We start from the raw sequence: 18,991 nt of genomic DNA on the forward strand, positions 1-18,991 counted from the left end.
TTGATGAATTTAATCACATGGGTAGATAAGTAATTTTTCAAACTCCGAAGCTTACTACTAATAACAAGTAACATTTTTAAATGTTTAGAAAAAAAAAAGTCTTCTTCTAAAATTCGCATGAATGCTTTCTACCCAAGTAAATAAATTACAGTAATGCAAAAAGAAAGTGGTAGAGTATTTATCTTTTAATTCAAGGGTGATGTTCTAGTTTAACTCCTTGGGGACGGGTGATTCAGAGAAGCATTCGTACAAAATCAGAATCAGGATGTAATTAAATAAAAAACGGTAACTTAAATGTAGTCGTTGCTAATTTGACAGACTTACTTTGCTTTTACTTTAACTATTGTTAATTTAATCATAGATATAATCAATGTCAATTCAAAGTATAACTAAATAGTTTTATTTTGAACAAAGTAATGGTGAATTAAATAAATCAAACAATTATAACTCCGCCCACAAATAAACTGCTAAAGATTTACTTTGATTACCAGTTTTATCTTTTTACCCTGATTGATACGGCTTTCTGCTGACACGTATTTGTGACAGTCGGCGCGAAAGGGTTAAAGGAGCACATCATATAAGCAGAGATGCCAACTTGCTCCGGACAACAAATAAATGTTTTCGAGTGGTAGTTTATTAATGTATGATTCTTAGTTTAAAAAGTTCAATTTATTAGGTTTTTAACCACGACTATTTTTAAATAATTCGAAAGCTTATATAATTCGACACTTAGTGCTACTTCAGAAGTGCTATACCGTCTTAAAAATAAACAAAATTAGACAATTATTTGCAAATTTTAGTTTGTAGCTGTTTACCGGTTTTTATATAATTAGGGCTCGTCCGGAGTAGTTGGCATGTCTGTATAAGGAGCAAAGGATTATGCGTGCATATAAATCCGACAGAACTAAGCGGAACATCTTATATATGCATTAAAGGGTAAATACTTTACCACTTTTTTTTATAAAAGCACCTTTTGCATCGTTCGCGGACCTTATTTACCGGTAGACCTAATTTCAGCATAAATATCATGCATTTTTATGATGCATTTCATTTAAACTTTTAGGAAAGAAAGACAAAATAATTTATATCTTCCGATTTTTTTTTAAAAATACTTATACTTTTTTCAGAAATATAAAAACTGGTGACTTAATAACTATATTATTAGAATAAAGAAGTCACTCGTTTTTACTAAAAAAAAAAAAAAAAAGATACATTTAAATACAAGTTATTGATGTATTAAGTTCACGTGACTGTAATTTCTATAAGAAAAAAAAACATTCTTTAGGTTTTACAAACTAAGGCTTGATTTCTTATGTTGCAAAGATATCAAAAGTCTTATTATATAATATCTGCTAAAATATTAATGCTGAAATTAAGTGGATATTATATTAAGTTATCTACCAAATATTTTTTTAAAAGAAAATTTTATGTAATAACTCAAAACTAGATAATTTAATACTTTTAAAATATTGTGCGAAAGAAACGACTATTGACTCAAAATGCAATGACGACATAACTGTTCCGCAATTTTCTTCATTCATATTCAATTATAAATGCCTTATGTTGAGTATTCTTTCAATATTTCGTTTATAAAGGCTATAAAAGAAAACAATAATTGTATTTCAAGATTAACTTAAGTGGCAATGATTTGACCTTTCTACGCAATAATGGATTTCAATCCACCTGACAATGAATTATTGGATTTGTCAAAAGCTTACCAGGTGTTTAATCTCTTCCTAAATTTGAATATAACTACTTAATAAACTTGTTTAACGAATGGTATTGTATAGATAACAATGCAAAATAGTAAATACAGCATAACAGCTGTTCTTATAAGTGGTTAAGAATAATTACAATGTCAGTCAAGGTTGTGAAAAGCTTCTCTAATAAGGCTGGTGGCAATTGAAAAGCTTTGCATTTTATATTAGTTCTTTACTTAGAGATCTATCTTTGGAATTATGGACAATATTCCTGGTAATATTCTCTTTAGGAGTAAGTACAATATTTTTATTTGTAAGAATAATCATAGCTAATCCAAATTGACGTAGTATTGCAGTTCTTGATTTATTTGATCTGCCAACAGCTCTGAGAATGTCAATTCTTTTTAAATCACCGTGTATTTGTTAACAACTATTAGGAGTAAAATCATCTGTATTTTTTTTTCATTTAAACTGCCATGCTTATACTTAATTATAATTTTACTAAATTTTTTATTTCCTTAGAAATTTTTTATTTTATTTAACATAAAGTGAAACATTAACCTTTATGATTGATGTGTATTGTATGTTTTGCTCGAAAATGATCTTAATACAAGAAATGAGTTTCCAATTTTGAGGTTGTGGCTTAACTACCACTACAAATATTAAATACCAAATGACTAGTATATAAAACATATTACCTACAAGACAATTTAATAAAGGTACAAATTGTCATAATGTATAGTGGTAGAAGAAAATTTTAACATTTTATATAACTTCGTATGGTTTTGACACAATTTAGAACACCAAATCATGTCACTCTATTTACAACTGAACACAAAATTTACAGAAAAAATACTCACCTTTTATAACTGCTAACATTTTAACAAATTAGAACTTATTATTTCCGAACTAAGTAAAAAATGATAATTCAATTATTACTAATTGGATCAGTATGTCGATTTTTGAGACTTGCACCATTTAACACCACATACAATTTAAAATTGGTATCACAAATATTTCATTACTAAAACTTGCTGCAAATACAAGATATTCGATTATCCAAAAATTATTAACTAATTAAAAAAATTAAAAAAAATATTCAGATCTGACATCACATTGTGGTCATTTTTTCCCCAAAGTGGTAGTTAACAGAAGGTAATATCTTCATAATTTAAGTATGAAAGAAAGTAAGATTTTTTTGTATTTGTAAAACTGTAAGGTTGTGAATTTCCGGCTAAACCGGAAGTGTATAGAAGTGTTTACGGAGAATGAACCGTTCTTATTAATCCTTCGAAATTTTTCAATTGCTTTTAAAAATAAGTTTCCCATTGTTCGTTTAAAAAAAAAAATCTGTACCTTACTTTCTCGATTTCTTTTTACTTAAATCGTGATTACAAGATTGTTTTCTTCAACTTTTCTCCATAAGTCTGTAAAAACTCTATAAGACAAATCTGTAAAATATTTTCTAATGCTCTGAAGGTAGAATTTGATAAATCAACGTTTTCTTTATCCTCAAAATAACTAGAGAAAATATCAAATGTAAGAAAATGCAAACATTGAACAACTTTTGATCTAATTATTTGCTATCGACTATGCCAACTTTCATCAATCAAAAGGTACGCCAAGATGGCTTTGGTTAACATGCTTTATATACTAGTGATTTGTTATTTAAGATTTGTAGTGGTAGTTTGCACCACTAATGTTCTACAAATCATTATTTTAATTTTGATCAACCATTAACTATTTCCATTATACACAGTTAAGGGGCAAAAATTTCAGTTAACGGAATTAAGGGATAACTGTTTCTATCACATGCAGTTAAAGGATCAACATAATGAGGGGACAACTATTTCAATTATAATTAATTATAGGAGAATTATTTCAGTCATATGAAATTAAGGGATAACTGATTCAATCATATGCAAATCTGTTTAAATTATACGCAATTAAGGGACAATTGTTTCAATCATACGTAATTAAGGGACAACTATTTTAATGATATATAATTAAGAAACAGTAATTTCAATCATACGTTATTTAAATATTTCGTTGATTAATCTAAAAAATGCGTTATTTTCAACAAAAAAAATTTTTTTTTTACTTACATAATAAGTAAAAACATATTTGTCAAATGAAGCAAAACAAAAGAAAAAATCAGCAGGTTGATTCGTGATCGTTGGGATCCATATTTATCAGAAGAACGTAAAGATTTAACAAAAATTTGAAAGTTAAAGAATTACTGTTTGGCTAAGTTGCAAGAAATGTTGCCAGTATTGAGCTCAGTAATACTGTTTTCCAGTCACTTGTTCATAACTAATTACATGCAATAAAATCTTTGAACAAACGGACATAATTATTTTTAACAGAAATATAATTGACATTAAACTTTCTTAACACTTTACCGACCGGCCGTCGATTAATCGACGTTTTGTTCTCAGCGCTTACCGACCGGTCGTCGATTAATCGACGTTTTGTTCTCATCGTATACCGACCGGCCGTCGATTATTCGACGTTTGCTCCCCAGCGCTTACCGACCGGTCGTCGATTAATCGACGTTTTGTTCTCATCGTATACCGACCGGCCGTAGATTATTCAGCGTTTGCTCCCCAGCGCTTACCGACCGGTCGTCGATTAATCGACTTTTGACCGATCTGTGGTGACTACGTTTTCCACCAATTCAGCATGCCCTGAAAAAAATTCAGCTGTCGTTTTCTCGAGTGCAGCTGGGTGCGACCAGATTTTCCTGCGAAAAGAGTCGGGATTTTTCATCGTGCAGCTGGGTGCGACTAGATTTTCCTGCGAGGAAAGTCGGGATTTTTTCATCGATATGAATGCAGGGATGCCAACTGCTCCGCTTTCTGGAAAAGTTCTAATTAAGTGGTAGCAAAATATTTTGTAAGATTAGTTAAAGAAAGATAGTTACGCCTACTTTTTAATACAGTAACCAGTATATTGATGATTTAACGTTGCATTTTATATCATATTTGTAATTTTTGATATTTAGTGGTGAAGTCCGCGCGTCAGTCTAGGCCGAAACCGAGCCGGTGTCTCGGACGATCTGCAGCTGAACGGGCGGTGAAAGGGCATAGTATGTTCGAACCGCTACCGGTCGGTAAAGTGTTAAAAGCTCAGTAATTCACGAAATTATTGAATTTTACCAATCTAACAATTTAACTAATCTAACTAATTTAACTAATTTAAACTAATTAACTTAACTAATTTAATTAATCTAACAATCTAACAAGTTCTAGAATAATTAATGCCTATCATCATTCGAATATTTTTTTTAACAAAAATTTTAAAACATGCATCCTTATTATTCTACAATTGCCGTGGTGAAAAAAAATCTGTTATTGTAGCGAGAAACTAAAAAATTTCGAACTAATTACTCCATTATTAGCAATTATCTGCGAAAAGTACGTTTTACAGACATGCATAAATAAATCAGAATGAATTTTCAGAGCATCTCGCGCGTTTTCATACGTAGGTTCCGTGCAGCGTAACTAACACAGAACAATCGGTTCTCTACAAAGTTCATGCTGAACCTACGTACATGACTGCGAGGAATGCTATGTGAAAGCGCAAAATGTTACTATTAATAACTGACAAATAATTCCTTAGAATTTTAGAACAGGTAGCTGATTTTTTTTCCTAGTGGAAGTGGCAGCTAACATAAGAAAGCATCCTTTTAATTTAATCTCATGATTGCATTGGTCTTTAATAAATTGGTCGAAGTATTTTTCAAAATCTTAAAAAAAACTTTCAAAATTTAAAAACAAAATATCTTGATTCCGGCTTATAATAAATCGAAGCCTTGGTGACTTAAGAGATAGAGCGCTCTTCAATACGAATTGTGCTCCCGGCTAGCACCGATCACAGTGCTAACATAAAATATCTTCTGTGATATATGGATCATGGGTTATTTTCGGGCGGATATTTGTAGGTTGTATGAATGATGAAGGGACTATGAAGTTAAGCAAGTATACGAAAGAAGCGATTAATACAAAATCTAGTAAAAATAAGATAGTGGTAGCAAATGTATATCAAAATCTTTTTTAAATTTTTGAATAAAATAGGTTTGTCTCATTTACTTGTAAACCACTACAGATTCAATTCTCAAATATATATGATAAATTTCTCTATAATATAGATCACTTTTAAAAAAGAATTTGTATTCATGGGCATAAACTGTTTGATATTTAGAAAATATCAAACAGTTTATGAAAGAAAGTTTTTAAATTAAATGCTGTAATGAAATTTCCAACTGTTTGCGTTTTTAATATTACCGCCACGAAAATTACACTTGTTTATGTAAAATAAATTAGTTATTAACGTTTCGAGAATTAAGTTTCAGTTTTTCTCCAAACTATATGCATTATCCTAAAATCTAAGCCTCAATTCGTAAATAGATTTGTCACATTTATAACTTGTTTACATGATTAAAAACAAACTATATTTAGATTTTATGTCACTTTCTTATCTAATATTTCTATCAATAACGAAATCATTTTTATCGATTTTAAACTAGAATTCATTGGTGTCATAAAAGTTCAACTAGTTGTTGATGTAATTATTTCCTGTTACTGAGACTAGTATTTATATATTATCAAATCAGTCGGTTTATCTCTAGTAATTTCAAAATGCTTCTTTTTTTTGCTCAAGAATATTATGCTGACATTCTAGGCCTTCAATACTTATTTATGAAAGATTGACATAATCATTAAACTAATAAAAGTGGTAACCAATTTATTTGAAATTGCTTCCACTTTAAACTACTACACACACACCCAAGTGCTTGAATCTTGCATGCATATAATTTTAATTTATCATATAAGTATTCGTGCTAATCAGGATTGCAAAGTACTAATTCAGGGGTATCTACTTTTGGGAAATTGCAACGTACTGGTAGGAAAAACATTTAAATTCTACTTTTATAACAATAGAAGTAAATTATCCGTGAACACTGTTAATTATTAACACTTAACCCTTTCGGGCCGACGGTCACAAATACGTGCCAGCATAAAAGTGTATCAATCAGGGTAATAAGATAAAACTGGTAATCAAAGTAATTCTTTAGCAGTTTATTTGTGGGCGGAGTTATAATTGTTTGATTTATTTAATTCACCATTACTTTGTTCAAAATAAAACTATTTAGTTATACTTTGAATTAACATTGATTATATATATGATTAAACTAACAATAATTAAATTCAAAGCAAAGTAAGTCTGTCAAATTAGCAACGCCTACATTTTAAGCTACCGTTTTTTATTTATTTACATCCTGATTCTGATTTTGTACGAATGCTTGTATGAATCACCCGTCCCCAAGTGGTTAAAACATATGATACAGGATGATTCGGTACACTTAGAGGGTTAAAGAGATAATAAATGCAGAGAGTAAGCTGGGCACATTATAAGGATTGGAGAATCGCACTGCAGCTTGTAGACGGAAATTTCCTCATACACCGCTAGGGAGCGCTTTTTTATTGGGGGTACTAGTTGTTCTAGTGTCTTTAAATTGATGCTTATATTATTTAATTTATCGTAATTTAATTTCATACATAAATTTTAATTATTATTGACAAAAATCGGGCTTAGCAATAGCTAATTTATCGCAATTAAATGCTTGGCGACAAACATACGAATGTTCGCCAATTTGGTCGGCAAATAATTAATACGATAAAACAGCTAATTTTATGCCTATTTGAAAGCAGTTTCCGACAGTATGGAAGTTGATACATGAGTGAGACAATCCAAATGATCTTTATAAATTAAATGGGAGATGAAACATTAAGTTTTTACACTACGTAAGTGAAGCTATAACCGTTTTTTGCAGTTTGGAAAAAAAGATGCCTTGCTGCAGAAGTAGTCTATTCACAGTCGTATTGTTATGTCCTCTTGTAGCATTATACAATTGAAATTAAATTAAAGTAAAAAAAGTTTGAATTTAATTTTGAAGTTTGGTGTAAATCCAATGATTTAAAAACGTTAAAAAGTATAAAAATTTAAACATTTCCAACATTTAAAAATTTATTTGCATTTAAATAAAAAGTGAAATAAACTAAATAAATTAGGAAACAAAAATCAAGGCATAAAATAAAAATAATAACTTTCCTCGCCAAAAAAAAAAAAATGAAAAAAACATTAAGGTATAATTTTCAACGCTCTCGTTAAATAAATAAAAACAAAAATCGAGCATTAACTCTTTGTTACTGTTTAGGGTAATCATTAGTAATTGAAAAAACAGTCAGCAATTTCATATCTTATTTTTTTTTGTTCCTTGTTCGGCCAAACAAATTCATGTCGAAAAAAAAAAAGGCACTATCCGAATGTTAATGAATCCCATTCTTGTCAACTTTCACTCTTTACGAGAATGAATTTTCTCAGGGTTCCCGCGGGTCTTATAAACTTTAAAATAATTTTGCTACCACTAGTATATATTTACCCACAAACCGAAGCATGTCTGCATCTCCGTATAGCTGCGAGATAAAAAAAGTTCTGTGTTGAAATTCCAATATCCCATGTACAATATCCATGTTAACTAGTGTAATCAAAGCTTAATATTTATCCAACAATACATGTAGTTTCTCTCTAGCATCTCTATAATAGTTTTTCCACATAGTTTTCAATATGTCTAGTTTCTGGAAAAATAATTTATTTTGCTTAACAGTAATTTTGGCTAACACCGAGAAATCCTATGACCACTGTTTGTTTTGATTGCCATAAGTTGGGAATCAGTGCGCAACGAAAGACTAAGGAATTGATGTCATGATAATACGATCCATACTTGACTATTTCTATTTCATTAAATCCTGATAATGCCAAAATTAAGTTCACACCAAAGTAATTTTTATTTCATAAATTCTTATACTGTAAAGATAAAAGCCACATTGAATGAATTTCATATTTTTTAAAAATAATGACCACACTAGACTAAGTTCTGTTTCATTAAACTTTAATATTAGAAAGATACACCCGAATTAATTTATATTTTACTAAATACTTATAACATAAAACTAAAGATCACAATTCACTACTACCCGTTTATTATATTTTATAAATCGATTAATCTGAAAACAAAATTCAATCTTAATATTGCTTTTTTCCAAAATCGTTTAACATTTTACGTTATTGTTCATTATAAATAGCTATTATTTGAAGACAATTTTCATGGGGTTTTATCGGCTTAAATATTTCTTTAATATTCAGAAAACGTGTAAGATGACCTAATTTATGTTTTACTAAAGCCTTATAATGTAAAAATAAAAACCACATTTAACCACTTCTTCTTTCTTATATTTTGTTAAATCCACTGATTTCAACATGTTTTGACTGCATAACATATATTTATTCTAAAAAAATTTCTGATTTCTAGCTTGCTAGTTACTATTTAATATGATTGTAATATACATATAATTCCATTTTCAATTTCAGGCAGGAGGAAGAAAATGGATATGAATTTTTCTATAATATTCATCCTTTTATGTAAGTATCATTATTAAAATTACGAACGATTTAAATTGTGGATATTTTATAAATTATGAATATAATTATTATACTATGCGTATTAGAGATAAGTTTGGACTTGCTTTCGGAGTTTCTGGCCAACCGAGCCCGAAAAATAACCCGAACTAGAGATACATATGATTACTTACAGCCCGATTTCATCCGAATCAGAGTTAGAAAGGATTACTTAGAACCAGAGTCCATCGGATCCCCAGACTCATAGGATTACTTAGAGCTCAAGACCACAAGAGAGTGACGTTGGATGAAGGCCAAATTTTGCAGCATCAAGATCTAACTGTGTGTTCAAACTAAAAAGTCACTAAAACCTTTTTTATCACTAATTACAATGGATGGTGCTCGCTTCGCAAACATTAATGATGCTTTGAATATTATTCTTTACGACTAGACTTATACGAATCTCTATCTGTATCATTTGTATTCGTTCACGTCTCTGTATTCGTTAATTCGTATTCGTTAATCTCTCTCTGTAACTTTATTTGCATTTCGTTCACACTTCAGGTAAAGACGTCCAACGTCTGGTATAATACCAAACTGACTGAAATTGCTAGATGACTGAAACAAAAACTAAGAAATAAAATCAAAATCTTAAGTTGAAGTTATTTGACAATTAGAGTAAGGCTTGCGCATCCGACTTGATCATCGAATTTCGCATCCGGCTTGCACCGACCACAGTGCTGATAGAAAATATCCTAGCGGATCATGGGTTAGAGTCCCCGGGCCGTCTGGCTAACCGTGGGAGGTTTCGTGGTTTTTCTTTTTTTTGTAACGCAATTGCGGGTTAGTTCCATCAAAATGCCCTCCACGAAGACAATTTTCACTCAATACTTGATCCAGGAGTTTTCTTGTTTTCTGGATTGGGTTCAAAATTACAAGGCTACGGAGTTGAACATTAGTAGCCGTAAAACCAGAAAATTGGGTCGGCTGTTTAAAGACGGTTAATGGTTAATTTCTTATACCTTATAAGTTTTACCTGTTTTACATGTACTAAGTGACAGGATCAAGAGTTTGATTAAAAGTAGTAAAAGAGTTTATGAAAATTTTATCAGGAGACCAAGCCCTAAAAGGGTTTTTTTTTATCCCAAAAAAAGTATTTTTAATTGACATAATTTAACTTCAGAAGAGATAAAAAGTGTTAGTTGTTGTCACTTCTAGCTATTTGCCAAGTTATACTGTTTAATCACAAATACAGAAGATACATAATAAGTACTGTTGAATAGTTTCGTTGAAAGCTTATTCGTTGAAATCGTTTTATAGTGATGTTGGATAATTCGATGGAATTGTTTCGCCGGTTATCATAATAGCTTTAGACTTATTTAAACTGAAGTGACTGAAGAAATAGGCCGCCTATCTATCGCTGTATAAATTCATTATTCCATACGCATAGAATTCCGTTTAGTGCTATATAATGCCTATTCAAAGCCATTTAAGAATTTACACATCCTCATTATCATCATTTGGAGAAATTTAACAAAATGGGTTGTAAAATTTCTTAACAATGAAACAATATGTCAGTGAAAATGATAGTGAAGGTCCATTTCTTCTTATCGCCATTTTTTATCTTAAAACAGCAAAAGCAAGCCACAATTCTTTTCGCCACGCTTGAGTTCCTCTCACCGCGAGTCTTTGCTTGATGAAAGTGAAATCTAATGGAGGACGACACAAAGAAATCACGACTTTGATATTCCTTTCAAGGATTTCTAATTTGGAAGTTACACTTTCTTATTTTTGACTTTCGTAATGTTCCAAAGAGATATTGCCGAGTTCCATCACAAGTAAATTTGCATAAATCGTTTGCATTGCGCAGATAAATTCTTTATGTTAAACCAGATCGTCTGCGTAATCGGTAAAACGACTGAGATCATGATATTGATGATTGTGAAAAAAAAGCTGATAAAGTTTTAGTTGCTATCGACTATTGTTTTATTTATTTTTACAACATTGATAACATAAAAGTTTAATATATTTCAACAATCTTTACGGAAATACGCTTTTTTTAAAGCTCACAACTTTAACATATCGTATTTAAAGCACCTGACACGATAATAATAGGCACTTTGTTTAAAAATAGTTTCTATAATGGGGCTCTATTCTAAACGTTAAATCAGCTATTTTACAAAATTCTATTTTAACAAATTATCAGATTTTTGTGACTTTAATTTTAAAAATATTATTTCAATATTACAGAAATTTTTACCAGTATTTTTACTCAATATGTGGAGTAATTATTTAACAATTAGTAGCTAGTATTAGTAAGGGTCGCATTACAAAAAACATTCGGGAATTTTAGCGACATCTAAATAATATGATATGCACATTTATAATAAATTACTAGCATATTATTAAAAAGAAATATGAGAGCGCGAAGCGCTGATTAAAAAGTCTTAACTTTAGTTGTAATCATAATTAACTAAATTTTCCAAAAATAAATAATTTAAAGTAACTTTTGAACAAAATGGATTATTTTAGAGTTTTCAAGATTGCATAAATGTTTTGTTAATACTTTCATGCATAAACTTTGGAATAACAAATTAAGTAAAAAAAAAAAATCAACAAAAATTCGATGCTTATCGCAAATTAAATCGTTGACTAATTTCAAAATCCTCGAAACGTCATCAATATCTTGCTAGGAGCCAAGCTGATTGGAAAAATCCTCAGTATTTTCTAATCAGTCAAAACGCGTTTTTAGGTTAATTGCTGTAACTTCCGATAATCTGGGGGCTCAATTATTCTTTTCGTTTCTTTAATCCATGCTAGATGTGTGAATCTTCATTCTGAGTTAAATACCTCAAATTATAGCACTCACACTTCTAGAAAAGAAAATATTTAATAACAGGAAAACATGATTTAAATGGTCGGATCGTATTTTAACTAATTAATACCACACTGTGAAGAACTCCGTCTATGAGAAATAGTATACACAATAACACCGAGTCCACAATATCAATGATCCACAATAACAATAAGCAGATTTCCTAGATAGCCTATAACATGTCAGGCAGATTTAAAAAAAAAAAATTTTTTTTCGTATTAATTTGGCTAATTTAAAAATTGCCGTTGGCATTTGCATACACGAATTTTTCAATTAGCCTACAACGTATATATTTTTATTTATATTAAATTGCATTTTTTTTAATAAACATTTTTCATAAATGTTTAATTAAATTATTTTACCCCGAATTTAGATACACTGGTCAAATGCTCCTAAACTAATTTCAAACCATCCTTTTCGAAATAGATAATTACCTATTATTTTAAAAATCTTCTAGAATTTTTATATCAGCAATTTTTATTCAGCAATTTGCAAATTTTCAAAGGGTTGTTCATAAATATTCACCTCTTTCCTGCAAAATGAGATTCGGACACAGTTTCATACTGGAAAATCTTTGTTATAAATTAAAACGTGCGTTGTCATGGAAACAATATTTTTGAAAATATTTAAAAAATGAAACAGACAGAAACCAGTAGAAAAAATTAAATATCCTTAAATCTTGCTAAACCTGTAGCTTAAGTGCAAAAGTAAAATGTGCTAGAAACAGATACGAAAATAATATTACATTTCAAGGTCAGTACTACTGTTAAACATAAATATTCTTATTCGTCCAAACAGCATTTATATTTAGGCTTTCAAATTTAATAAATTCTAATACTAAAATGGTTTATTACCAATTCATAATAATAATTAATTGTTAGTTTTTTTTTATCACGAATTTCAAATTCTCAAACTTTATATTATTTTACTTTAAATAAAAATATAAGCTATATAAAAATGTTTAGCAATTATCTGTTATTGGTGTCATGAAGCCAAGTTCACCAACAAATAGAGCAACGCCAGCTTCTGATTAACACAGGTCACCGGTTACCAATAATACCCATAGGTGCATCGATTATGATAATATCCTGAATATAATGCAAAGCGATAATTATTAATTACGATTTTGTTGTAAATGTTGCTAAACTTTACTTGGGTAACAAAATTTTTGACACCAATGCAAAAATAATTCGATTAATTGTGAAAATATCGCGATTTTGACAATGCATCGCAATATTAAAGTTTGTACTCATTTGTCGTGGGTGTGTGGGGGACAACTTGAAAAAGCCGTCGCCAACGCATGCTCCTAAAAAGCGATACTTAGAAGATGAGAGGTTCGGTACCAACAGCGAATAAATACTCCAAACATACATAAATTATATATTTGAGTATACATCATTTAACTTTTGACACAAATAGTGGAAATTCATCCCTAGGGACACTAAAAAAACTTTTATTAATTTTAATTAATAAGTTTTCATTTGTATTTTATTATCTCTAATGATAGTGATTCAAGAAAAAAATATTGCATTGCAACTGTTGTTGTAGCCATGTAAAAGATAGTTCGCCAATTTGGCGATTGTTTCTCATAATGTTTTGTTTCGATAATTATTACTTGTTACCCATTGGCAAAATGGGTGTTGTTTTGTGTTTGATGGCGTGCGCACCTTATTGGACGTCATCACACTTTACAACTGTGTTCAAAAGTAATAGTAAAAAGTGCGCATGTGTCGTCATTGCATGCGTTGCTATGGCGACCGCTGCTGCTTGATTATTTTTTTAGAATTCTTTTTTTTTCACTTTTAATTTTGTTATGTATTAAGTTGGTGAGTTGTTTTTGAGATATGGGACCAGAGAGATCCCATAAATACTTCTTGAGTTGTGAATAAAAGAGAATTTCATCATTTGAACGATATTTTTGTTATTTTCTTCATTTTGCCAATGAGTAACCTGTGATCGAATTTCGGCGATCAAAATTTTTTCTTCAATTTAGTTTCATTAAATGTGTTTAAAAAATTAAACATGTCTTTTTTATTGTTATTTAATTTTGTAATTAATTAATAATGTGCACATTTTTCATCCTTCGATGAGGATGCTCTATGGTGAGCGTCCTATAACAAAACTATGGATATCAATTAAAAATATATCGTTCTTCGTATAGGACATTCTACAGTAAACGTCCCGTAATAAAATATTTATTAATTTTACAGTCCACTCTTTAATCTTCGTAAACAGTAACACTTGTAGACCAACCAGTAAAACCAACATAACCGATCGCTTTACTTTAGTTGCAGATTATATAAATAATGATCTCCAATTTGTAGACCTAAGTCTTTCTGTAAATTGAGAATCGACCATTTCGAACAATCTTCTTCCTATCGTGATGAACAAACCGTTTCCCATCGAAAAAGTGTCATCATTTAACTTTTGACACAAAGAGGGGAAATTCATCATAACTCCCAAGCGATATCAGTTTATCAGATAATCTGTAGAAGAGAATAGAGCGACCCGAATCCCATGCCGACTTCCATTGATTGCGTAAAAATCCATAAAGAACAATACGCCATCTGCGGCTGCTTCGTTTTTATCCAATTCTTTCACAGAATCGCAATGTTTCATTGTTTAAAAGCACACATTTTCCCGTAGAATTTGTAATTATTCTATGCCCTTTTTAACGATTATTAATGTGCTTTATGCTATTAAGTATATAATATGGCTTTGAATGCTTTCTAAAGATTCTGAAAGAAAGTAACGATATTGTTTTAATCCTTATTGTTGGTGACAGAAAGTAACGATACTTTTTTAATCCTTATTGTTGGTGACAGAAAGTAACTTGTTTTCATTGTGATCTGCAATGTTACATTTCAAATACCATAACGTAAATTTCAAAGAAATAACAGCCATTTAATTTTGATATTAACCATTTTAAATTTTTTTATGGTTAGTATAAAATGGCCTATTCTATATTATTATTTTTATTAAAATTGTTTTATTTCTTTACACTTTCTGCTTCACACTTTCATCTCGGCAATGACACGCCTTTGTCACACCCTCTGTGCTTAGAGTCCCCCTGCAGCGCTGAAATTGATATAAGAAGCAAATTCCTTTAAAACTTGTTTATCTTACCATGAAAAATAAATTGCAAAGCTGCCAACTTGTACAGCCGTTGAGAAATAATTTTCTTAGAGATAGAAACCATTAGCGTTTTGGCATATTAAATTTTGAAGTTTAAAATTTCAAAAAAATTTTCAACTACCACGACGTATCAATAATTTAAAAAAAAATAGATTGATAATATCTGTTTGCTAATTATGCTTATGGATGTCTTAATAACTTCGTTATTAGGAAATTTTTCAATTTTAATTGTTGTCCTACTACCACTTTGTAAACTTTTTTCAACGACCGTACAATTTGGCAGGTATGCAATTGTAATCAATAACCATATTCACTAAATCAGCAATAGAGCACAATGAGTATTCCTGGAAGACGAGTTATCTCGTCAGTCGCGATGTAAGAATTATTATTCTTTGAAGTGGCAGCGATAACGATTGATTTTACTATTGAAAGCAGTAAATATTTTAGTTAAGCAAAAACTTAATATTTTTATATAACGTAGTAAAGGCTTTTATACATTTAGTTAAATTTTTTTTTCCAATGGCAGGCACTGAATTTGAATCTTGCCTATACTGTGCCAGAATTGTTGCTCATTTCGCGTTACCCAGTGGGCACCTGTGAACCAAAGTCACGGAGGCGAGCAACATTGCCCACGCCACACTGCCACAAACCCGTTTATAGGGTGGGCCACATTCACGCATCATACACACACACAACAGAGGACAGCACAAAGAGAGAGAGAAACATCCATGCCCAGAGCGGGATTCGAACCCGCAGCCTATGGCTCCGCAGTCAGGCACGCTAACCGCTCGGTCACCAGGCCGGCACATTTAGTTAAATTATTTAAGCGTAATAGTGGTCATTCAACAAAGATAAAAAATATTATACATTATACATATTATAAATATTATACATTTTATTACCACTTTATGTACATTTTATTACAGATTCGGTTTTTATGACGTCAACATAAGTGAAATTCTGCACCAAGAAAATGACACTGAGTCAAATTAAAATCGGTTGCGAAAATTCATGCATATTCGAAAACATTTTGAAGTCAATGAAGTCTTTAATAACGGCCAACCTCCATTAACGACCATTTTATTGTGGAACAGAGAGTGGCCACACCCTAGAGGTTTTACTGTATAGGTTTTTTTTTGGGGGGGGGGGAGGTAAGTAGGAGTGACGAATAACTATTTTATGCACAAAACTCTCATAAATTAATAATGTTTTAAACCCAAAACCAATTAGTTTTACCAACTTGATGTTGGTCTTATTTAATGCGGCAAATCGGGCTTGTGGAATTCATTTATCGCAAATAGAAATTAAATAAAAGGATGTTTTATCACGCCTAGTTGTTTTGTTTTAAAACTTTTGATAGCAACAACTTTTAGAACTTAAGTGTTGTATTTAAATAATTATGATAATAATTTTTTAAATGCACTATTAAATATGTTACATTTGTTTTATTTTCAGGTGCAGTGTTTTTGACAGTTACAAAAGTAAGAAATCTAAGTTTTATTAAGTATGAAAAACTTATGTTTCATAACGTGCTTTAAAAAAAGTAACAAAAATAACAGCATGATATCGCACTTATCCTAGAACAAGTATTATGAATTACAAGTTGTGAAACTTTCTTAAAGCAATATTATATAATAAAATATATTAATTGAGTGGTGCCACTTAAGTTTATGAAGAAATCATTATTTTAATTTTATTTGTATCGCTTTCAAGAGAATTTTAAACTATTAAATATTTAATAAATATTTTTTTATTGGGAGAGTTTTTTAAAAAAAAAATTATAATTATACATATTAAATGTATGCCAACTTGTACAGTCGCTGAGCAAAATTTGTTAATGATAGCTTCATTTATGCCTGAATTTATGAATCTTGGATTTTGAAGTTTCAAAAGAACTATGACAATTCAATAATACTACCATTTATATAAAAGATCTATTATTTTAGGATGATAAACAATTAAATTTTGACGAAATTGCTTAGTTTTCCTGTGTTAACTAAGCGTATTAGCTCCACTTAGCCTGATCTATCCTCACGACCGTGCAACTTGGCAACCATGATATAATTTATTTTGGTTAACTTGCAAACCGTTTGCAGTCCGAGTACTTTAAAATGCTATTTAACTATTGTGAGCATTAAATCATTTAAAACACATTATATTTTTACAAAATAATAAGCAATCATATAATAATGTATTTATTAATTAAATATAATAATAAAAATGTTAAGTTTCAGAGTCATGCCGGGCAGGTGGCCAAGCGTATTGATTTGTTGGAGGAACTTAAGGGACTTCGCGACCCAGACAGATTTAATGTTCCTCAGTCCCCATTTAATACACGGGAATTTGTCAGCCGACGGGATTCAAACCAATGTTCTCACGAAGACGAGAACAACGTACTACCAACCAGGCTAGCCTGGCCCCCATGTGTTTTTTCTAACTAAAACAGAAATTTTCGTAGTAACTACCCTAGTAGTAAAATGACTTGAGCCCTTAGCAAACTAATATTCACGACTCTTGGCCCGATAAGAGTTAAAGGGGTCATAATCAGCTAATATTTCACATTATATTTTACAACCATTATTCAGTCAATATATTGACTATGCAATATAGGCTCTATAGAACCTATGTAGCATTGTCAGATTCACCCAACATTTTATAGTCTTTATTCAGCCTATGTAAGCCCAGAAATTACGAATCGAGAGCCTGGTTAAAATCGAGAGGTTGCTTACTATAAAATATACTAGTACATTCTGTGTAAAAAAATAAAATCTTCACTTCGAACGCAAAATTTAGTAAGATTCTGAATCCAAACATGACATCCTCAAGCTCTACATAAAATTAACAAGCCCTATATAGAATATTCAGCTTATATTGTCAGAAATTATGCAGTCTATATAGGCCCCAATATAGAATCATCAGATTTATCCCATACCTTATTAAATATTTTCAGCCAATGTAGGCCCAATATAAAAATATCCAGTCCAACCCATATTTATAGCAACTATTCAGCCAGTATAGACCCTTTAAAGAATTGTCGGATTCTCCCGCTATTTTATTGACATTATTCAGCTTGTATGGGCTATTTATAGAATTGTCCAATTCAGCCTACAGTTTTAGCCATTATTTAGCCAATACTAGTCCAATATAGAATAGTTAGATTCATCCGATATTTTAAAGTCCAATAAATTCAGATAATAAAAGCCCTATATAGAATGCTCCGGTAAAAATGTTATTTAGAGTTTCTTTCGCCTAAAGCAGAAACATATTTACTGGTCTGCCAATTTTCTAGGTTTTGGGGGGAATTTCCTCGAGTAGTAGCTACATTATTCCAGCTCCCTCATGATTAAGCTTTTAAAATGTTTGCGAAGTTGCTAAAAATGCAGAAAGCTTTAGTTTTTAATTGTCTACCACTCTAAGAAATAGATTTCAAAAAGCGTGGTAGTTGGCATTTAAAAGTACGCCAATGTCTTATGTCGAACAATCTTTTGCTTGTGCCACTCTCTTAAAAATCAATCTCATAGTTAACTCTAAAATTAATTGTATAAGAATACAAATAATTTATAGTAGGCGAAGTCTCTAAAAATTCCACACTGACAGATACAAAGTTATTAAAGATTGTATTTATTTTGGTTATTAATTTATAAGATCTGAAGATTTTCAAAAAAATTAATGAAATTCAACTACACTAAATATAGCCGAAAGATTAATAAGACTTTCGTTTTAATCGATGGTTAACCCTTTTGCGCCGACTGTCACAAATACGTGCCAGCATAAAACCGTATCAATCAGGTTAAAAAGATAAAACTGGTAATCAAAGTAT

The 18,991-nt window shown here is 30.5% G+C and overlaps 1 protein-coding gene across 2 annotated transcripts in view; it reads left to right on the forward strand.

The window, feature by feature from the left end:
- The window catches only part of LOC107437515 (U-scoloptoxin(01)-Cw1a), a 29,099-nt gene that overhangs the window by 6,312 nt on the left and 3,796 nt on the right, over positions 1 to 18,991 (forward strand). The window contains exons 1-3 of one of the 2 annotated variants that reach the window (XM_016049587.4): positions 1,847 to 1,992; positions 9,135 to 9,185; positions 16,627 to 16,652. In XM_016049587.4, the coding sequence (XP_015905073.2) occupies positions 1,959 to 1,992; positions 9,135 to 9,185; positions 16,627 to 16,652 (111 nt within the window). In that variant the 5' untranslated portion in view covers positions 1,847 to 1,958. Of the gene's footprint in view, positions 1 to 1,846; positions 1,993 to 9,134; positions 9,186 to 16,626; positions 16,653 to 18,991 lie in introns of those variants that run through there. The other variant, XM_071184150.2, reaches the window with a different exon arrangement.

This window comes from Parasteatoda tepidariorum, chromosome 10 (genome assembly GCF_982258835.1).
Source record: "Parasteatoda tepidariorum strain Cologne lab strain chromosome 10, Ptep-v5.0, whole genome shotgun sequence".
Classification (NCBI taxonomy): domain Eukaryota; kingdom Metazoa; phylum Arthropoda; class Arachnida; order Araneae; family Theridiidae; genus Parasteatoda; species Parasteatoda tepidariorum.